The sequence below is a fragment of the Poecilia formosa genome, unplaced genomic scaffold, assembly GCF_000485575.1.
Source record: "Poecilia formosa unplaced genomic scaffold, Poecilia_formosa-5.1.2 Scaffold38, whole genome shotgun sequence".
NCBI classification, from domain to species: domain Eukaryota; kingdom Metazoa; phylum Chordata; class Actinopteri; order Cyprinodontiformes; family Poeciliidae; genus Poecilia; species Poecilia formosa.
In genome coordinates, this window is record NW_006799977.1 from 3090641 (window position 1) to 3109296 (window position 18656).

General features: G+C 39.8%; 1 protein-coding gene across 1 annotated transcript in view; it reads right to left on the minus strand.

Annotated features, from left to right (window-relative positions):
* adamts10 (ADAM metallopeptidase with thrombospondin type 1 motif, 10) overlaps positions 1-18656 on the minus strand; it is a 61496-nt gene that overhangs the window by 17663 nt on the left and 25177 nt on the right. Inside the window, exons 7-17 of the mRNA XM_007550935.2 lie at positions 17461-17544; positions 15193-15341; positions 12401-12444; positions 11992-12097; positions 9700-9846; positions 9353-9494; positions 7013-7120; positions 6656-6801; positions 5452-5515; positions 5197-5299; positions 1727-1860 (exon numbers count right to left, since the gene is read on the minus strand). Of these exons, the coding sequence (XP_007550997.1) occupies positions 1727-1860; positions 5197-5299; positions 5452-5515; positions 6656-6801; positions 7013-7120; positions 9353-9494; positions 9700-9846; positions 11992-12097; positions 12401-12444; positions 15193-15341; positions 17461-17544 (1227 nt within the window). The remainder of the gene's footprint in view (positions 1-1726; positions 1861-5196; positions 5300-5451; positions 5516-6655; positions 6802-7012; positions 7121-9352; positions 9495-9699; positions 9847-11991; positions 12098-12400; positions 12445-15192; positions 15342-17460; positions 17545-18656) is intronic.

An 18656-nucleotide genomic window follows, 5' to 3' on the forward strand; every position in this document is an offset into this window, starting at 1 on the left:
ATGATGCGCTCTTACAGGTCAGGTGCAGGGATCGTTTTGTGCTGCCTTACAATCTGTCGGACATTTTTGTTCTCGACATCTGGTGTCAGCCAGCAGAAGCCAGAGGGTTGGATAAAAAAATACAATAACTTTTCTTTTTTTATTTAAAGGAAAATCTCACAGTGCGTCCAACAGCTGCAATAATCCGGACTGTCAGTCACTTGTGGGAAATTTAGAATCACTCAGAAAAGCTAAGAAAGGGAATCAAACTTAAAACTGAACTAAGAACTTCTGATCACATAATAGCAATTAACCATAGCTGCCATGGTAATAATTACTGATAACTATTGTGAATAGTCCCTAACATTAATATGATTAGACGGCATGTAATCATATGTAATATTGTTATAAAGGCTGAGCCAAGGAAAGTAGCCCTTCGTGTTGCTCTGGACCCGTGAAGTAGCTCCCGGGCTCCAAAAGGTTGGTGACCCCTGTTCTAGATATTCAAAATGGCTTCCAGTTCTAGTTTATTGATCTTTCAAAGGGTCTACTTACATTATAATGTCATTATCATTATATTACTTGAAAATGGTTTCCAAATAACAATATTATTGTTTATCGCAATATTACTGGGACAATTTATCATGCAGGCAAAATTTGATTTTGTGACTTTGGTTTATTTATACACAGTTATTGAAACCTGGAAACATCTTTGCATCAAATTCAAATTTCATACTATTCTTCCAGCGAAACTAATGAGGAGAAACTAATGGAAAACAGCAAACCTCAGACAGAAATGCTCCTGCTCTCTTACTGCAAACATTTGCTCCATTAACTTCCATTAACCAGAACATCCACAGTGAATAAACTAGATCATATTTTCAGATACACTTTTCTAAAACTTCTGATTATCTAACAACAGATGTTAAAGCAAGAGACAGGTGGACATAAACCACGAGTAAACTGGCTAAAATAGAAAAAGAGGAGAGCCTGGACTGCAGAAAGAAAAACTGCAAGAAAAAAAAAGTAGATGTGAAGGAAGTCAGAAAGTAGAAAAGGGCAGAAAATAAGAGTGCAGGGAATGAAAGCCAGCCTGCAGCGCAGACAGACTAACAACTGAGCTGGAAGGTCACCGAGTTCCTGCAGAGCAGAGCAGAAGAGAAAAAAGGAGGACTTTTGATAAACACAACCGTCTCTTTGGATTTCAGACCACCTCTTCTCCATAATCTAACAAACCTTTGAGTCATATTAAAAAGAGGAGCTAAGGTGAGGTTAAAAAGGTTGTAAGACAGAGATTAGGATGTTAGTAATGTCTGAAGTGCTTCTTATTTACACACCTAAAAGGGCTGAAGTACAAACTGTTTCACTGTTATATTTCTAGGAAAAGCACGAGCAATTATTCAATAAATCTCTGTTGTGAGCAGCAGGTGGACTCCGTTTCATCAAAGTACACCACACTAGCATCATTTTGTTTTCATTAACAGCTGGGATCAAGATCATTAATGCGAATCGGAGTCTGCTGCCAAAGTTACATCTAGTTTTATCATCAGAGCAGCTGATTCTGACGAGCAACACCAGCCAGCGTGTAAACCAGACGGCCGCAGCTGTTCAGGCTTCAAAGTGACTAAGATCAAGAAAATCTCCTGTTGATTCGACTTAAACCGGCTTACTCACGTTTTAGTGACTTTTATTGGACTCAAACCAAATGCTCGCATGGATTTGTTTAAACAAAATCCTTCTTACTGACCTTGCACTCTCCGTTTACACAAACATCCAGAGAGTCGTCTCGGCACGGCGTGCCGTCCACCACGGCGGGAGCTCGCTCCGTGTAGAAGTTGTATCCTTCGGCGAGGCAGTTGAGAGAGCAGGGCTTCACCCCACCTGGACAACGCCGCACAACGCAACAGAACCAGCACACAAAGCATTAATGCACATAGAAGACAGAGAAGACACGCTTAGGAGAGGTTCTGTTTGTTGTTTCAGGAAATTCTGAGTGGAAATGAAACAGACATCATCAATATTGAAGGAAAATGAAACTAAAATTGATTAAAAACAGGATGTCAAAAATTATTTCTACCCTTTTCTATAGATTCTTAACTGCTGTCCAACGTTCTGCATGATTCCTATGGTATTTAGATGATTTCTCTCTGGTGATCAGCTCCCTAATCTTTAGCTACTTCTACAGTTTCTCTAGATGTTTATTTTATTTCCACTCTAAAGAAACATGTGGCTTAATTGGCTCTTTGGACCTTACACAAGGTTTAAATGTAACTGGCTTAAAATGTTAAAGAATCAACTCATGTTTTAAATACAAATAAATAACAAATGCTAGTATTTTATGTAATACATTGACTTTCCATGACAAAATGACACTAAAAACACTAATATTGTTTCCGATTTTTTTAAAGTTGGAAATTATATACTTTTTTGTTTTCCATAAATGTAAACATCCCATATAAGGAAATGCGTCCATCTTCTTTTCTGAAAAATGTTTTTCTTCATTCTGAAATCTAAAAACAGAAATAAGATGGGGTTCTGTAAACCAGCCTGGGTTGCTAGGTGATGGGTGGAGCTCTGCCGAGGTTGCTAGGTAACAGGCTGGGCTTTCCTGGGGTTGCTAGGTGACGTTACATTCCAGAGGTTTTTGAATCGGATAATTTTCCAGAGACCAATAAACACAAACGTATTGCCAAAAACTATCTGGGTCGTGTTTGTTTAAGCGCTTTGGTTGTTTTTAGAAGCAGCAGAGACCCAAGTAAAAGTGCAAAGAAGTAAATTTTGCATTATACATCCCCTTTAAAGTATATTTGACATTTCAACTATGAAAAAAGCCAGGTACAAGGGTATTAAGATGGGGACTTAACTATTTGCGGATTCTAGAAATTTACCACTGCACCTCTGAATGCTACAATTCAGCAGTTAGGTAGCAGTTTCCCCGACACTTCTTTGGGATAAATGTCATCTTTGCCCATAGGGTCAGTATTTAGCAGTTTGGAGTGGTAGAGGGAAGTACTGAGTGGCCAATAAATGTAACAAAATATCTTATTACGAAAACACAAGCTCATTCAAAACAGTGTTTCAACAAATCTTCATTCATGTGTGAAACAGATCAACAGTTTCTTATTAGAGCAAATGCTGACATCATCCCATGTTTGTTTGTGCTGGCAGTCACAGGCTGTGCTAGCAAGAGAAAGAGAGAATGTACCGGTCAAACTCACAGACAATAAATTGTTCGGACTACGGAAAACTACAACTCCCGTGGTGCCGAGTTTTGGCAGGATATTGGTAGCTTTCAGGTGTGCAGTGTGAAGGTTGAACGTGAAGACTGCTGGACTAAAAACATTGACATAGGACAGCTTGTTTCAAGAAAAACAAAAAAACAGTGAGGTTTTTCCTTTAATAAATGAGCTGTCCTTGGCTGTCTGAACTGACAGAGATGGCCTGTTTCTGTTTTCCATGTCAGGATAGAAGCAAGAAGAAATCGCATGAAGCTAAACTAAATAAATTTAGAGATGGAAAGAATGGGGAAATGAAGGAAAAAAAGACGAGCGATATCCATGTAAAAGGAGGAAAAGCACAATTGGAAGTCTGACCACGGAAGAGATGGAGAGCTGCTGTTTGACTTTAACAAGGAAAAGAGAAATTGGCACTTTTCCCATTTTAGCAGCTGCAAGGGATTTTTCTTGGAAAATCAGCTGACTTGATGAAAAGACCACTTGTTGCCTGGTGTTGGAATTGTTTCGCCGACTATCTCTGCAAGCCATTATGTTCGAAATTAAAGCAGTCAAACTATTTATCTTTCGCGTCCAGTTTTCGCTGTTCGGCATTTAGCAGAAATGAGAAATTCCTGCAGAGAACTTCGGGTGCAGCCAGCATCTGCACACCAGACAAGAGGGACAGTCTGCAGCTTCAACACACACAAGCCGCTTCAATTCAGTTTATTTATAAAGTGCAGAATTTACAACATCTCAAAAGGCTTAGATTGAGTGAATCCAATTCAATATGTACCGACCTAAATCCAATTTCTACTGCAGCACCGGCGATGCTAAGAAGGAAGTCGTAAAGTCTCCAAGGTCTGTGATCCTCATAAAATATAAACAATCATACCAAACTATGAGTAATGAATTACGACTGCTGGCAGAAGGAGAATCAGTCCCATCTGGGACGACTTTCACTCAGTTCTTTTAATTTGACTTAAGAAAATCAATTTAGACACAAAGCCATTTTATTTAATAGCTGAACAGTCTGGCTTTGTAAAATGTGCTTAGAAAATGAAGTTGCTACAATTACTGACATCTTTTACTTTCAGATCAAGAAGGGCGGGTCAGCGTAAAAAAGAACCTTGCAGCTTCTCTGCACCTCATTTAATGTGTTTAGTGTGTAATTTTTTGAGGTTTGGTTATTTCTGAAAGAAAACGTATTATCCTAATTAAACATTTTGAACGCTCTTTTACTTCCATTTGGGTCTCAACTGCTTGTAAAAGCAGCCGAAGCACTTAGGAAAAAAAAAAACACCCAGTTGTTTTCTGGCATTAATGTAATGTTGTTTTGGTTTCTGGAAAACAAACCGTTTCAAAAAGTCACAGTCTACGGGACTGCGCTGTTACCTAGCAACCCCAGCAGAGCCCAGCCCCGTTACCTAGCAACCCAAGGGGAGCTCCAGCAGTTTGGTCAGCTGGTGGAAAAAATGAGGAGAGGAAACAAAACTGTTGCATTAACAGATTTCAGTCTCTCTGATTGGTTGATGCGCCACATCAAGCGGCGAAAGTTCAGATTTTCCAACTCCAGCGTCTGACGCGTTGAATGCTCAAAATGCTTCGATCGTGCAGCGCCAGACACACGAAACGCGCCGCGACACACATCCACATAGACTTTGAATGTAAACCAGATGCTCCTGACGCTCAGATCACGTTTGCTGTGAACGCACCATAAGTGTGTTAAATGTAGTCAGAGTTAGCAAAGCTGTTAAAGAGCTAAGCAAAAAAATTAGCTCTGCTATTAGCACATTAGCGTATTTGTGGAAGTGTGCCCACCACTGCATTTCACAATCATGCACAATTTTGAGTTGGTAACAAAATACGTTGAAGTTTGTAATTGTAACATGAGAAAATGTGGAAAAGTTAACAGAAGCAGTGAGGCAGAGGACAATAGCAGCTAAAACGATGGACATATAAATGCTAACACTAAGTTTCAGCAAATAGTAAATAACACATTCACCTCCTCTGTACGGTTTCCAGGTGTAAAACTTTCCCCTGAAAGGAGTGCTATCAAAGTCAGAGCACTGGATCTCTCTGAAGTCCCTGCAGCCTGCAGGACACTCCTGCATTGGACACAAATGGACAAATTCTTCTTCATACATGTAGATTTTCTCTGCATTCACACACTACATGCAAGCCAAGAATCACAAACAATATTCATAGTATAGATGAATGAGTGCAGGCGAATTGATCGCAAAGACTGAGCAAAACTCACATCAATATTGCAGGACCTGAAGCGTTTTCTTTCTCCCAGACAGTATTTTCCTCCGATGGTTGGCCTGCAGTCAAAAACAGCAGGATCAGTCCTCCATTACATCAGCACACATACCGACGTCAAAGCTCAGTTGTTTCATGGCTCCATCCTTATCTTTAGCTGCACTGATTGACTTTATTTTAGTTACATCGATTTCACAAGACAACTTTTAAAAATACATCTGTTTGGTGTGTAGCTGGCAGCTTTCTCAATATTTACATCACTTTTCTGCTGAGTAAAACCAAAGCAAATGTGGAAAATAATAGTCTGAAATGAAATAGGAGAAAATCGTTGGCCCCAGATTTGGGTCAGACCATTCCCCTCTTTAATAATTTCAAGATGAGCTATCTGCTGACAGCGATTCAAAATATTATACATTCTGCAATGATTTGGACTTCACTGCTGCAGAGTGAGAAGAACTTTAATTTAAATAATTGCCCTCTTCATGGAACGACTAAGAGGAAAAATATATACATAAACAGTGTAAAAGGTTGACAAACACCAGTCAGAGTGAGGGTCTGATGTCAGAGGCGGTCTCTCTGGGAAAGAGGTTTAATTATCTCTGGGTCTAATGACTGGGGCCAAAAGATGGACAACAAAGCTCTCAATCTACTGGCCTTTTAACTCAACCATGATCATGAGATGTAGATCATGAACCAGATTTGAGGAAACAAACAGCTGAAATCAGCTTCTCTGAGAGAACAGCTGGGTCAAAACAAAAGAGCTAAAGAAAGGAGATTCGTTTTCTGGCAGTTTGGAGTCGAGGAACCAAGAATCAAAAAGAGTCAGAACCCAGATCACCCTGAATCAGACGTGATCAAACGCTCTGAACATCAGCAGGCGGACGGATGTTTGCTTCTGTCAGTCAGTCTTCCATTCCTCTAAGCTTTAATTGTTACATTTTGTGTTTTTTAATCTCGTTTTTTTTGCTTGCTTTCCGTTTCCTTATTTCCAGTGTTCTTCTCGTCTATTTTATTCCCTCCTACCGCATCATATTTCTCTGTAGCTTCCTCGTATCGTATCCACCACAGTTTCAATTTCTTTGTAGTCTCAAAAACTTTACAATCAAGTCTTTGATTAGCTTGTTTTGAGTTTCTGTCACTTACATCAGAATAATTTAAACTTTTTTTGTTTTTGTTACAGTGTGGATCAATGTAGGCGGTACCTGGGGCTGTCGCAGTGTCTGACGGAGGAGGAGACTCCACCTCCACAGGTCCTGCTGCACTCCCCCCAGGCGGACCACAGACCCCAGCCTCCATCCACCCCCTCTGGACGAGTCCCATACGCAACACACACCCGTTTGAAGCACCACTGCAGCACACACACACAGATTAAAAAATTATAAAACATAAATACACAGTTGTGCATTTACAAACACTCATCAGGTATTCTTGCATTATTATGCCATTACCATTGCATTACTTGAAAATGGTCTTAAAACAACAATATTATCATTTACTCTATTAACTTCTGAAATAATTCATTGTCCAGTAAAATCTGGATTATTATTTTCAGAGCTCACCCCTTTCTCTATGGTGTTAGTCTGACAGATGGTTCCCTCTGCTGCAGGTATACTGCTGGTGATGCAGCGGTTGCTCTTACTCATGCACCAAAGTTCGCTGCAGACTTCCTGTATGCGTCAGAGGGAGAAAAATAAAACCATCGGAGAAACCGATGGACACAAGAGAGAGAATACGAGAAATATTATTGGTCTTATTTATGATCAACAGGCACAAACTGTCATTCACCTTCACCTCTTTTCCCTCCAGAGCCGTCAACACTTTAGGGTAATGTTTTATTGTGTACATACGCTGACTACATAGTATCTATAATAATGAGTCTATAAAGCCGCACGCTGTTCCAGATGTCCGTTCGCTCTGAAGGCGGCCTCGTAAAATCCTGACCATGCAATAAAAGGAACGCTGTCCTGTGAAAGTATTGCAAGATGTGTTATGCATTACAGATTTGAAGATGAGAGTCCGAGCAACATGAATCAAGAGCGAGAAGCTGAGCTGAATCATTTTTTTTTAGTTCATTTTAATAAACAGCTAAAGAGAAGATGACATAAAAACAAGAGTTTATGCAAAAACATACCACTAAATCAAAATGTCATCAGAAAAGTAGTTTATTTTAGGAAGTAAAAGAAAACAGACACCCATACACACTAACATAAGTTTAATGCACACACATTGATATATACTAAATTTATAAAATACATTTTTCAACTATAAAACTATTGAAAACAAAAGATCTGCTCCAGAAATTAGGAAAATAACTAAAAATCAACTTACTATGCTTACTTGGACATATTAGGATTTGTCTATGTTTTTCACAAAATCCCTCATAGATAATGAGCCTTGTCAGCTTACGGGCGCCTTGTCACTTTAAGTCCAAATAAGCTGCTGCAGGCCATGCCCATTACACCCATCAAAATGACTGCAAACAGATGCTTAATTATACAACTGCACATCTTTGAAAAGGAGAAGTGGAGCCTCCTGCTCAACCAACAAGAATGCAGCAAGGGTGGCAAGTCAACAACAAAACACTTTAAAACAAAACGCTTCATCTTTTCCAGCAGCCATTGTACATCCCTATACAGCTTGAGTTGCTAGGTGCAGAGTGACTCAACAATAAAAAGGTTTATTTTCCAGACACCAAAATAGCATTAAGTTATTTCCAAACAACAGCTGGGCGACATTTTTAAGCAATTGGATTGTTTTCAGGAGCAGTAGAAACCAAAATATAAATATAAAAATGCTAAAAATGTGAATTTTGCATAACAGATCCCCTTTAAGATGACGGCCAACACAGCCAGGGGCCGGACTGCGGATTTGTCCAGTGGAAGGTCATTGACACCCTCAACAAGTAAGGCAAGCCACAAAAAAAATATTTCTGAAGAGGATTGGTTTATCCAAAACTCTGGTATAGAAAGGATAAAGAAATTACTGGGATAACGGAAGCCTTGAGAGTGTTACGAGGAAGGGCGTTTAGGGGAGATTTAGAAGGCGTTAACTGCAGCTGGAGTAGTGATCTGGTGTTTTATGAAGTCCAAAGTCAGACCAGCTGTCTACTGACTTAAAGTATGTGAGTAAACTAGAGCTGCAACTAAACTGTTTTAGTCATCGAATATTCTGACAATCGGATAAAAAAAATTGGAACATTTCGTAGATTTTTCATTTAACCACTGAAGCCTTTTCATACAATATTACAAAAACATAAGAAAACGCAGATAAAAAAAATTCAATTCCTTCTTTAAAAAGAAAACAAACAACATAACACTTCTTCAGTTAATTCTACCAGCATGTGAAACACAACAAAGCAACCAACGCGTCTCTTTAAGGGTAGGCTAAAAGCAGTCGTATGCAGCCTGATGTCGCTTTTATTTGATTTGCCAGTAAAAGTGGTCATAGTGTGCTGCGCGGTCGGCTGCACAAACAGACAAAGATAGAAATCAAACTCGTCTTTTTATTTTATAACGTTTAATGAGGAAAGCTACGGCGGCAACAGATAGCAGCTGTTAATCATAATGGCCGTCAGTGTAACCGCGGATTTGCAGCAGACAGGAAGTACGGGTCGGTTTTTAAGCTAGCTGTTTCCAACTTTTATAAATCCCGCCGTCTATGAGCCCCGACCAGGTGCGTTACATTCACATACACATTAACTCGACTCGAACAAGTAGAAGCCATAAATAAACTGGAAAAAAACAACTTTTCCGCCTTCAAATGATTAAGTGACGTAGTTGAAAAGGGTCAATATTTCAGTTAATATTGACCAATTAATAAATTATTAGTTAAATAATTTATTACTGGTGATTAAATAAAACTTAGAAATGAATAAAAGTAGGTGATATTTGTGTGCTCACCGCATATTTACACTGCCGGGATCGGATACCGTACTGGAAGCGGCACTGCTCGTCTGCGTCGTAGGCCTGACCCGGGGCGGTGGTGGGGTAAACAAACTCCTGCTTTGGCGGCATGTTGTTCAGACAGGAGCCCAAACCTGAGCTGCAGCACATCAAGCAGAGGAGAAAAATATAAATGCTAATCATAAAATAAACAACAAACATAAACCCTGTTCCGATGTGACATTTTATTAAAAACAGGAGCAGTCTGAATATATAAACCATCAAACATGTTCTTACATTTTTTCCTGCACTCCAGTAATTAGCTATGTATTTCTAGGAAGGAGATATCTGATGGGCTCACTCACTCCAGGAAGCTGGTGATGTAATCCCGGCTGCAGGCCGACCAGATGAACGGGTTTGTCTTCATGGTGATGTGGTCAGCCATCAGCTTGGCGGTCTCCTGGCTGCGCGGCCCGCAGGCGTTTCCCATCCCGTCATGGTTCATCCCAAACCTAAAGCCCATGATCACACAGGGACAACACTTTGAGGCCAAGCAGACGGCTAATAATCCCTGCAGCAGCAGCGGGGAGAAAACCGGCCTCTGTGGATAACCGAGAGGAACTCCAAGAACATTAACATCAAAAATTAAACTCTGCAACTTTGACATTCCACCAAAAGGGAACGAAACAGAATATTAAAGAATCTGTTGGAGGATATCTTCTGTTGGACAGACTAAGCATTGGCCTGCAAACTATTCAAACCCTTTGCACATTACAAACACTAACCTGTTCAAGGAAGCATAAAAGGTCACTTTTAAAGTCCATCCATAGACGTCCATTGTTACTTCTGTGAAGACTGCGCTGCTGTGCGATATCTATGTTTTTATGTTTTTCTTCTGCAGATGAGGATCGCTTTGGGTTCATACACCCAGAAGATTTATTGTGGTTTTATTTAACAAATTATATGATCAACCATGTAGAAAAAAAACAAACAAAACAAAACAGAATCAATCATCAAAACCTGCTGTGTGAACGTAGACTCAGTCTACCTTATTGCTGAAAGTGGGAAAGTTTAAAGCATTTTTAGATTAAAAAACAAAACCCAAAATTTTAAAGAAGACATGGAGCGCTGTTCAGCCTTCAATGAGAAAAATGAAAATCCACAAACTGACCGTTACGGAAGAGGGGAAACAAAAATCTGTTTGTGAAAGAAAGTTGGAGGAAGCGCTGTTCAGTTTGCTACAAGCAATTAGAGATTTTCTACACAAAGTACAACAATTTTACCGTTTTTGTGTTCAGCATCAAATATTCAAGAATCTGTTTAACGCATTGGACCAGTTGATGGATCCACCATCTGTTTCAATACTTGTTAATGTGGTTTGCAACACAAGTGAACAGGGAAATTAAATTTGTGAGCAGTAAAAATTAAAGTAAAATAAAGCAGAGTTAACAGGCTGAGAGAAGAGATGTTATTTAGGATGTATTACCAACAGATGTGGAGAAAATTGTGGGCACTCGTTACACTAAAAGTCAATGTTTATTGCAGTAAACCCTGGAAATTAGGAAAAAACATTTGATTTGAGTAGATTTACATTTTAGGATGTGGTAGACCTGCAGTCACAGATGGAACCATGAAAACACTCCAGCAGAAGGAGAAGCTCCAGCTATCGTTTGCTAGCTTAAGCTTATGTAACCTTGGTTAAGCAGCAGAACAATGCTGGAAAGGAGAATACATATAAAGCTTTTACAATGACCTAATCAAAGTCTGAATTTAAATCAAATCAATGAGTGGTGGCATGACCATAAACAAGCCTTTTAGTTACTGAAAAACATTCAACATGGCTAATTGCAGTAATTTACACAGACACAACTTGTAGATTTAGTTTTATTAAGAGTTTTGTTCACCACAACGTAGCCTGCCATGAATCCTAATGCTAGCTGACAGCAGATAAATGTTTTCCTGGAACTGAAAGTTGTTTCTCCGCCTTTAGGACATTGAGCGGCATACAGGAGAATGATTGACGGCGCTTAGACCCTCCTCCCAGCTCTGATTGGTTGTTTTTTACCAGGAGCAGGGAATTTTTGCAGACTGCAATCAGACCCGGCAGGTTAAAGTTCAAGTAAATGTAAACTAGTATTTTGAATAACAACAATGCTAGTATCCTATTTTGCTAACAAGCTTAATATCATTAGCATTAGCTCGTCATCATTTAGCTAACATTACCTGAATTCAACCACATTAAATCAACTCACTTGGTTTGTTTGGGAGAAAAAAACTCCTTAAAGATCTTTTGCTGGTTTGCTGCCATGTTTCTAACACACGCTACGTACACATAGCAGCATTTCTCAGTCACTGCTGTACATTTTAGCGCTCATGTTGCGTTTAAAGGCGGCTCGGAAAAACAAATTACAACATGTTAACAACGGCTGCTGTAAAAAAGTGAGAGGGACAACGGGCAGAGTAAGAGGAGTGCGGGAACCCTTACTGTATCTAATTGAGATAGGAATAACAGACAGATGACCACTCCGAGGTAAAATTAAATAACTTCCAGTCATGACATAGTAACAGTTTTAATTAATATGGAATAAACATATTTTGTGAAAGTTACATACACCCAGAACAAAATAAAACCATTTGCAGATGAACGAGTGACTTACGTGTGACCGATCTCATGGGCGATGGTGAAGGCTGTTCCCAGACCGATGTCCTCGTTGATGCTGCAGCTCCTCTCTGGCTCACACATCCCTCCCACCGGAGCTAGACCTGACAAACAGCAACATGGATTCAGACACACAGATTCACCATACAATGAATCTCACTCCACATGCACAACACATCTTCATGTTAATTACAGTCACAGATAATTTCCGCCGCCATGAAGACCACAGGAGAGGCCGATAATTAGCTTTAATTCATGAGTCAAACCTAGCATGCTTTATGGGTCAGAGTTGGGCTAATCTTGTGGGGATGTGGTGCTCAGTGTACCCCACAAGAGGCACAGCCTGTGCTCTGTGTCTCTGTGGATTATGAATGGGTGCAGATCGCACGTCTGTGAGTGAACGTTACCTAGAGTTTCACAGGGCTTGTTTTTCTGGATGCAGATGTCGTACCTGGAGACGAGACAGAACAGTTTTTTAAAAATGTGCAGTTTTTTGGGTGGAGGTATTCAAAAGTACTCTTGTTAACATGCTGATTAAGGGCAGATCTATTCATTATAATTCTATGCTTTGTGCTCCGAGCGATGTCGTGTTTTATTACTTATTTTTTTCACATTATATTTTGAGTTCCTAACTGCACTTTCTGAACCATTTGAAAAGAAGATTGTTGCAGTTTATTTTACATGTTTATGTCAGTTCAGCTTCTTTATTATTTATTTTACACCAACTGTTTTACTCATAATTACACTGACTGAGCAAATTAGAGTTGTGTTGTTTTTGAGAATGTAAGATTTTATTTCTTCCAAATATTCCAAAAACAGAACTAGAAGAGGTCCAAGAAGAGGTTTCAGCTAATAAAATGCTTTTATTAACTGAATAAAAGCATTTCAAGCTTTTATTCAGTTAATTCTGATGGTTTTGGCTTCTAGATAAGTCTCTGGGAAAATTTTAACATAATATATGCAGACCCCACACATTCTGGACAGAGACTGTTTTGACTTCTACTTTGAGTGTAAAAGTCTGTAGAGTGATTTTAAAAATAAAACAAACTGAAAGTATGTGGACAAATTGTTTCTTTACCTTTAATTGATTTAATATAAACCTTATATTCTTACACATAATCTCTGTATGCTTTAATTCCTTCTTTTTGCACATAGTTTTACCCAATACAACTGATACTGAACAGTGTCCAGCATTTTCACAGACAGTGACCGACTGATTAAACTTTTCAAGCACAATAGACGGAAGCCATTGATGGTCACTGAGGAGTCATCTGTCTGGACAGCTTCCACCCTTTGCTTGATAAAAGCGTCTGCAAAAAACAAAACTGTTCCCGTAAAGCCAATTTAAAGGACAGACCCTTCAGTACACATGCGTCAAACTCAAGGCCATCAGGCCACATAAATAGGGTCTGAAAATAACCTTTGTGTGCTTTAATAATATTTTATCAATCAATTGAAAGCAGTTTTCAATGGAAGAGGATTAGGGCCACAGAAAAAAAACATCAGAATTTTTTTCTAACAGTTTTGACTATTTTTTTCTTAAAATTTTGACTTTTTTTTTAATTTATCAGAATTATTCTGACTTTATTCTTTTAAGATCAAAAGTCAAAATTCTGAGGAAAAAGTACAAATTCTGGGGGGAAACAAAGTCAAAATTGTAACTATTTTTCTCAGAATTTTGACTTTTGATCTCAGAAGATTAAAGCCAGAATTTTTTTTCCAGTAGCCACAATCTTCTCCTGTAGTTTTCATATGTACTCTACCAAATTACCGTATTTTCCGGACTATAAGGCGCACCAGATCATAAGGCGCACTCTCAATTATCACGCCATAATTGAGAGAGCGCCTTATAATACGGTGCGCCGTATAGTCCAGAAAATACGGTCCTATAGTTGCCTGGCAACAAAAAGTGTCTGGGTTTGAATCATGTCTATGGTTCTGCTTGTTCTCACAGAAGACGGGTGATTTCAAAGATCTGTTTAGAAGGGAAATGCATTTTCTCTAATGTATTCATGAGACTGTGGAAAAACAGTTTCTCAGACAACAGCTGAGAGTTTTTTTCTGATTCCTGTAAAACACCTGCGATTTTCCTCAGAGATTAAGAAAAAACAAACACATCCTGCTTTGCTTTGGATAGCTTTTTGCGGTCTCATTCTTGGCAACTCTTTTCCTTTTCATTTGCAGAGTTGCTTTAATTCACCAACATTAGCAGGTTTTTAGCATGCAAGGCCTGTTTAAAGTCAGACCACAGCATTGTATGCAGATTTAACCAACAACCTTTACTTAAAACTATTTTTTGAGACATTGAAAGGTGGATTCAGATTATCATCCTGCCGCAAAACCCAAGTTTAAGGCCACATATTGACGACCAGACACTATTCTTTGAGATATTCATTTAACTAGCAGAACTTGTGATACCATCAGTTATGGGAAGAGGCAGCAAAACAGCCGCAGACCAAAACACTGCCACCATCATCTTTAATTAAAGGGGCAGTAGTCTACCAGAGACACAATTAAAGGATACGCTCTGAGATTTAGTACGTCAAAAAAATAAAGTGCATTAAAGCTTTTAACACAATAAAATCTATGTGATTAAATCATCAAAATTAACATGCTGAAGGGGCAGTATTATGATTTCCAGGAATATAGTGCCTTTTTATAGCACAGTAAAGTAACTGTTCTACATTTAGTTGTTATAAAAATGCTGTATGTATAAAATATGACTTAAAAGGAATTTGACTTCGTAATTTAACGCCTTGAAATTGGGCCTCTGTCTCTTTACAAACTCAGGAAGTCATCATCACATGGCTCTTCTATTAGACCTTTAATAACGTTTTTACCAGAGTTTCACTGAGAATTAGCTCCTATAATGAGCTCAGCAGATGCACAGTTCCACCAGGTGTTAGCTAATTGCTGCTGGCTAGTCTGAAGGAGCTGAGTGTTTGGAAACAGCAGCTTCAAGGAGGAGCTGCGTCTCAAAGGCGGAGCTAGATCCAACCAGGCGTTTTGCACAGTTGAATGGTTGCCATGGAGATGAAAGGATTTCTCAAACATGCAAGAAAGGATCAAGGCAACACTCCAGGTATGTTTTTGACGAGGGAATAACATAATGAAGTAAATCTCATGTTTAAAGTCCTGGTTGATTCATGAGTCGAGATGGTTCCGTTTCACATTTCCTTCTGTGCTTGTCTTGCGTTACCTGGTGATGAGCACGGCGGTGTCGTGGTGAGCGATGCCGTTGTCCGGGATGGCGTTCCCGTAGCTGCTGCTGCGGTGCTGGATCGTTTTCTGCCACTTACAGAAACTGTCCAATGACTTCCCAGCATGATGGTTGATCTCCAGTGTTGGCTGGAAGAGAAGAAAGGAGGGAAACGCAAACTCAGACGCACGTCTGGAAAAATAAGGTTGTGCATTTTGCTTTGTTAAATGCAGAACAGTTGCTCCGTTCTGAGGTTATTTTCCCCTCACACTATGTTAGTCTTTCCTATCTGTTAAAACTGTGTAGATTCGCCGCATTATGTGGGAGCTGAGGGAGTGCTCTGCTGGCCACAGCTGGCGAGAACTCGTAACCCAGGAATGCATGCGGTGACATAACTGGTAATTGTCTCATCCCACAGTCCCTCATCTCTGGGCCCACTCATGGCATCGTTTTCCCTTTCCAGGCACAGCTTTGACTTTCTTTTCGGACTTGGAAACCTCTTGCAGAAACCCCTGCTCTGCTTGTGCAGAGCAAAACTGGCGAACCCACCCTACCCCCTCACAGAAAAGCTAATATGCCGCTAATGAGACTAACATTTACATGTTCGCTCATTTAGATAACAAACACATCCGGGCGGGAGGCTCCAGAAATTATTTTAAGGCACGATGAATCATAAATGTTCCTAAACAAGACAGCTAAGGAGGAAACCTCAAAGCCACTGCGTAATACCCGAAGGAGCGGGCCGAGGAGTCCCACCACATGCTGTTAATGGCTAGCTAATACAGTCATTTACAAGGCAGGCAGGTGGTTCAGTCATCTCCAGAGCTACACTGGTAAGGTCATGGACTTTTATGAGCTGAACTCCTGCCCTGTGGTCAGGTGGGGGACTCTGGCCGTCGGTCTCTGGCTTACATCATGCAAGCAGCTCAGTGAGGCGGTTTTTAGTCCCGGTGCTTCTCCTGGAGGTGCATGCCGACCTCAGCTGGATTAAAAATCAAGAACATGCTTTCCTTGGTAACATTTTTAGTTTACAATCAACAGTAAAATCAGCTTCTGCGAACGCGGAACCTTGAAAAAGCAAGCATTTCACAATTTCCTCTGAAATAGTAAAGTTGGTCTACTTTCTAGTACAAATATGTTATAGTTGAGAAAAATCTAAACAAACTTACAAATACATTTTCATAAAGATATAGAAGCTTGTTTTAAGTCAATAATTCTTTAATATATAAATTTATGTTTTTTGGTTTTTTGCTTCAAAAACCTTCCACATATAATGTCACAAGTTACCTAGCAATCCCATCAAAGCCCAACCCCGTTACCTAGCAATCCCATCAAAGCCCAGCCCCGTTACCTAGCAACCCAATCAAAGCCCAGCCCCGTTACCTAGCAACCCAAGCTGAGTTCCAGAACATTTTTCTGCTGGTTTTTTTTTTTCAGCTGGTTTTTCTGCTTTTCAATGGCTGCTGGAAAAGATGAGTGTTTTGTTGTCGTCTTACCATTCAGAAACCACTTGCTGCATTGTTGTTTGTTGTGCAGGAGGCTCTACTTTTGCTTTTTAAAGATGTATGGTTGTATCTCTTTGCAGCCATTTTCATGTGCAAGTGGAAATGTTGAGTTGGGGCGAGAGTGGCCAGCAACAGCTTATTTAGATTTAAAGTGACAGAACAGTTTGTTCTGAAAGGAGCTCAATAGGCAGAACTGAGCACACTAAAATCTCATCATCAAAAAAAATGTGCTGAACATGTTTTGTGTAGCCCATAGATCTATCCTAACCTGTATAAGAAAGTATAAAACAAAGCGAGGCTGTTTGAAGGCAAAATATAAAGGAACATGAGATTACTGTACCACACAGAGTAGTGTGGAACAGAGTATTTAAATCCATCTCGTAGCTGTTCTACGTCCTGGGAAAGCGTCAGAGAGCTGCCTGTTTTCCACAGCAACATACACGACAGTCACAAGGCAGCTCTGTGCGACAGGTACAAAACTCCCCTCACTGCCCGACTTTTTCCACCTCCGTTCAATCCTCTCTCTCTCTCTACTTACCGTCCTTACATCCACTCATTCCCGTCACTACAGCTGCCATTCATAACAGCCACACACACACACACACACACACACACACACACACACACACACACACACACACACACACACACACACACACACGAAGGTCGCTGGGTGGGGTGGAGGAAACAACACTTAAGCCACTAATTTACACAGAGATTTATGAGGACAAACTCAGACAGAGACATGCAGCTGTTGACCGACCTGATCTTCCATGAGCAGGATGAGTCGTGTCACCACGATGTTGACTGCATTCCCCAGGCTAGAATCATGGAACAGTTTGGCAACCTGACCTCCAGGGAAACAAGAAAAGACCAGTCTTAAAAACGGCCGACGCACCGGCGGACTTCAGCACAGCTCAGACCAGACAACAACGGGACAGAAAATAACGACACAACGGTCCACTTTAAACTAGGGCTGAAATGATTAATCACAATTAATCGATTATTGAAATCATCGTCAACAGATTTAATAATCAACTAATCATTAACTGGAATATACATACTCTAACAAAAAGGCGATTTTCTGAAAAAACAACACAATCAGAGTCAAAGCTGTACATATATGTATATATACAATTTGCATTTAAGATAAAAAAAAATAAATAAATAAAAAAACTAAATTCTTTAGCTGTGTCCGAATTCAGGGTCTGCATCCTTCGAAGGATGGATTTGTAGGCCGATTACGTCATAGAGTGGCGACAAGGCCTGTCCGAATTCAAAGACTCCTTCAAATGCGTCCTTCTTTTCCCCAGATTTAAGGATGGGTCCGGTGTATCCTTCACAGCCCACGATATCCCATAATTCATTGCGGGTTCCAACTGGGCATTCAGGCAGAGCGATAATGGCGGTGAATAGCAACAAATTATTGAACTTTATTACACTTTAAATGACACAACGTGATTTGGTACAACGTTTTTAGGCGAGAATGTAAGTGTGTAAATCTCAAATGTCTGCTTGGTTCATCAATACATCACCTAATTGCAATATTGCTCTGACATTTTCGGACCTGTCTGCTACCGCTGCGTTAACAGCCAGCTGGGCGCTCCAGGTTCGGGATACCGAGAGAAAACGCCTAACTCCTGGCACAATGTTATAAAAACTCCCGCTGGCTTTCCCCAATGAGTGGGAGTTAAACACCGATATTATTTAGACAGGTCTGGTTGAAAAATGTTTGGTTTATAAAGTATTTCAAAGCAGAGCACATCGGTTTGATTAATTAAAGTTAAGCCTTCAAACATAATAGGTTTATTTCACCGTAATATCCTATCTGCGATGTGGAGAGTATTATATTTGTAAATGAATAATTTGTATTCCTTGTAGAAAAGTGCAGTACACATTGGAACATTTTAGAATCAAACTAAGAGATTTCCTTTTTACTATGGAACATCCTTTACTATA